The sequence below is a fragment of the Arachis ipaensis genome, chromosome B04 (assembly GCF_000816755.2).
Source record: "Arachis ipaensis cultivar K30076 chromosome B04, Araip1.1, whole genome shotgun sequence".
Taxonomy (NCBI): Eukaryota; Viridiplantae; Streptophyta; class Magnoliopsida; order Fabales; family Fabaceae; genus Arachis; species Arachis ipaensis.
The window spans coordinates 123,516,617-123,518,459 of record NC_029788.2 but is presented as its reverse complement, the minus strand read 5'-3'; the positions used below and the strand labels follow the sequence as shown (position 1 = coordinate 123,518,459).

The following is a 1,843-nucleotide window of genomic DNA, read 5'->3' as shown; positions in this document are numbered from 1 at the left end:
GTTTGACTTTGGAGTTGTGTGTAGGGTTACATGGTGGGTAATGGTGTCACGGACGAGATTTTTGATGGAAATGCTCTTCTCCCATTTGTGCATGGAATGGGCCTCATATCCGACAGTATCTATGAGGTGCTTAATTTGCTTTCAATCAAATTTATATATTTATATATGTTATTTAATTTGTTAAAAGTACAACTTTAACTACTATGTGCTTGTGATTAATTATATATGTTTCTCCATATATGTTATATGCATGGTAGGGTATATATTCAACTACTATAGAAAGTGGTGATGAGTGCCTTCTACTATTAATTATTTGAAAGTTCAAAGCTCTTTTGAACTAATTAAATGCACGAGTAACATGCATGTGAATAATAATCTTTACTCTTTTGGGAAAAAAAGAAAAGAAAAGAAGACATTTAACTTTTTCAGTTTGACTTTGACCACATTCACCTCAATTCTGATAAAGAGAAAAAAAAAATCTAATTGCTATTATTATTACTAAATAAAAGAAGACATTAAACCCCTTATGTTTTGTGTTAGATGTTTTTTAAGAGCATTTCTAATGGAGTATTTTTAGAATATTATTTTTGAATATATTAATTTAAAATTAAAATTTATATTAAAATTGATTGATAAAATAAAACTAATATTATTTTAAAAATAAAATATTTTTTTATGAAAAATCAATAAAATTTTATTATTTATACAATTATATTAATAAAATAATTAAAAATAATAATATAAAATTTTAATTAAACTAAAATTAAACATTAGAAAAACAAATTTCATTTTTAAATTCAAATAATTAGTTATCATATATGATTATCCACAAATATTTGTGTGTTATATTGTAGAATCTAAAATAAAATCAAAATTAAATTTAGTATTGGAAATGAATATCCATTGTATTTTATTTATTTATTTATTTTTAATGTGTCTTGATCTGTTGTTCATATTAGTGCATGATGCACTACTTAATTAATGATTAGTTATTGTAAATGTATAATTTTGAAGGATGTAGAAACTTCCTGCAAGGGAAACTTCTACAAATATTACTCTGAGGATGCTGAAGATAATAATAATGATGATTCATGCAGTAAGAGCTTTGAAAAAGTTGATAGGGTAAGACACTAATACTCATCATAAAAAAAAAATAAACAACATAATATTATTATAGCTCTATTTCTGATTTGATGACTAATTTTTTATGTACTCAATTTAAATTTATCATCGATCAGGCTATCGACGGCCTTAACGTGTATGATATATTGGAACCATGTTACCATGAAGGAGATTCAAATTCAGCATGGATAAAAGCAGCCATTGCTAATGGAACATTGCCAAAGAGTTTTCAAGAATTAGGGTTCACTAATAATAATGATGAGAGGCATCTCAAAGTGAGGAAGAGGATGTTTGGTAGAGCTTGGCCTTTTAGGGCACCTCTCAAACAAGGCCTTGTTCCTTTATGGCCCCAATTATTGGCTCAAACCAGACATGTTGCTTGTGTTGTAAGTTAACTACTATCTATTTCCCATCACCAAATATTTGATTGTTGCTAGTTCTAATCATAAAAGATAAAAATTAGACTAATTTCACAAAATTATTTAAAATGTTTGATAAATTTAACAAAATAAGAGTCTAATTTTGATACATTGATAAGATAAAATATTGTATGCAGTTGTTTAATTATATTTGTTTTTTTGAATGATCGTTTACACCGTATAAATAATTATTTTTACTGATGTAACGATTAAATATATGTGTAAAATTGTTTTACATTAATAATACATCAGAATTAAATTTACAAAATAAACTACCTATTTTAGCTAGTTTTGTCGAACTA

At 25.6% G+C, this 1,843-nt stretch overlaps 1 protein-coding gene across 1 annotated transcript in view; it reads left to right on the top strand.

The window, feature by feature from the left end:
* LOC107635150 (serine carboxypeptidase-like 20) overlaps positions 1–1,843 on the top strand; it is a gene marked incomplete in the record, with an annotated part of 8,000 nt that overhangs the window by 2,629 nt on the left and 3,528 nt on the right. The window contains 3 exon segments of the mRNA XM_016338529.2: positions 25–126; positions 1,015–1,122; positions 1,239–1,508. Of these exon segments, the coding sequence (XP_016194015.1) occupies positions 25–126; positions 1,015–1,122; positions 1,239–1,508 (480 nt within the window).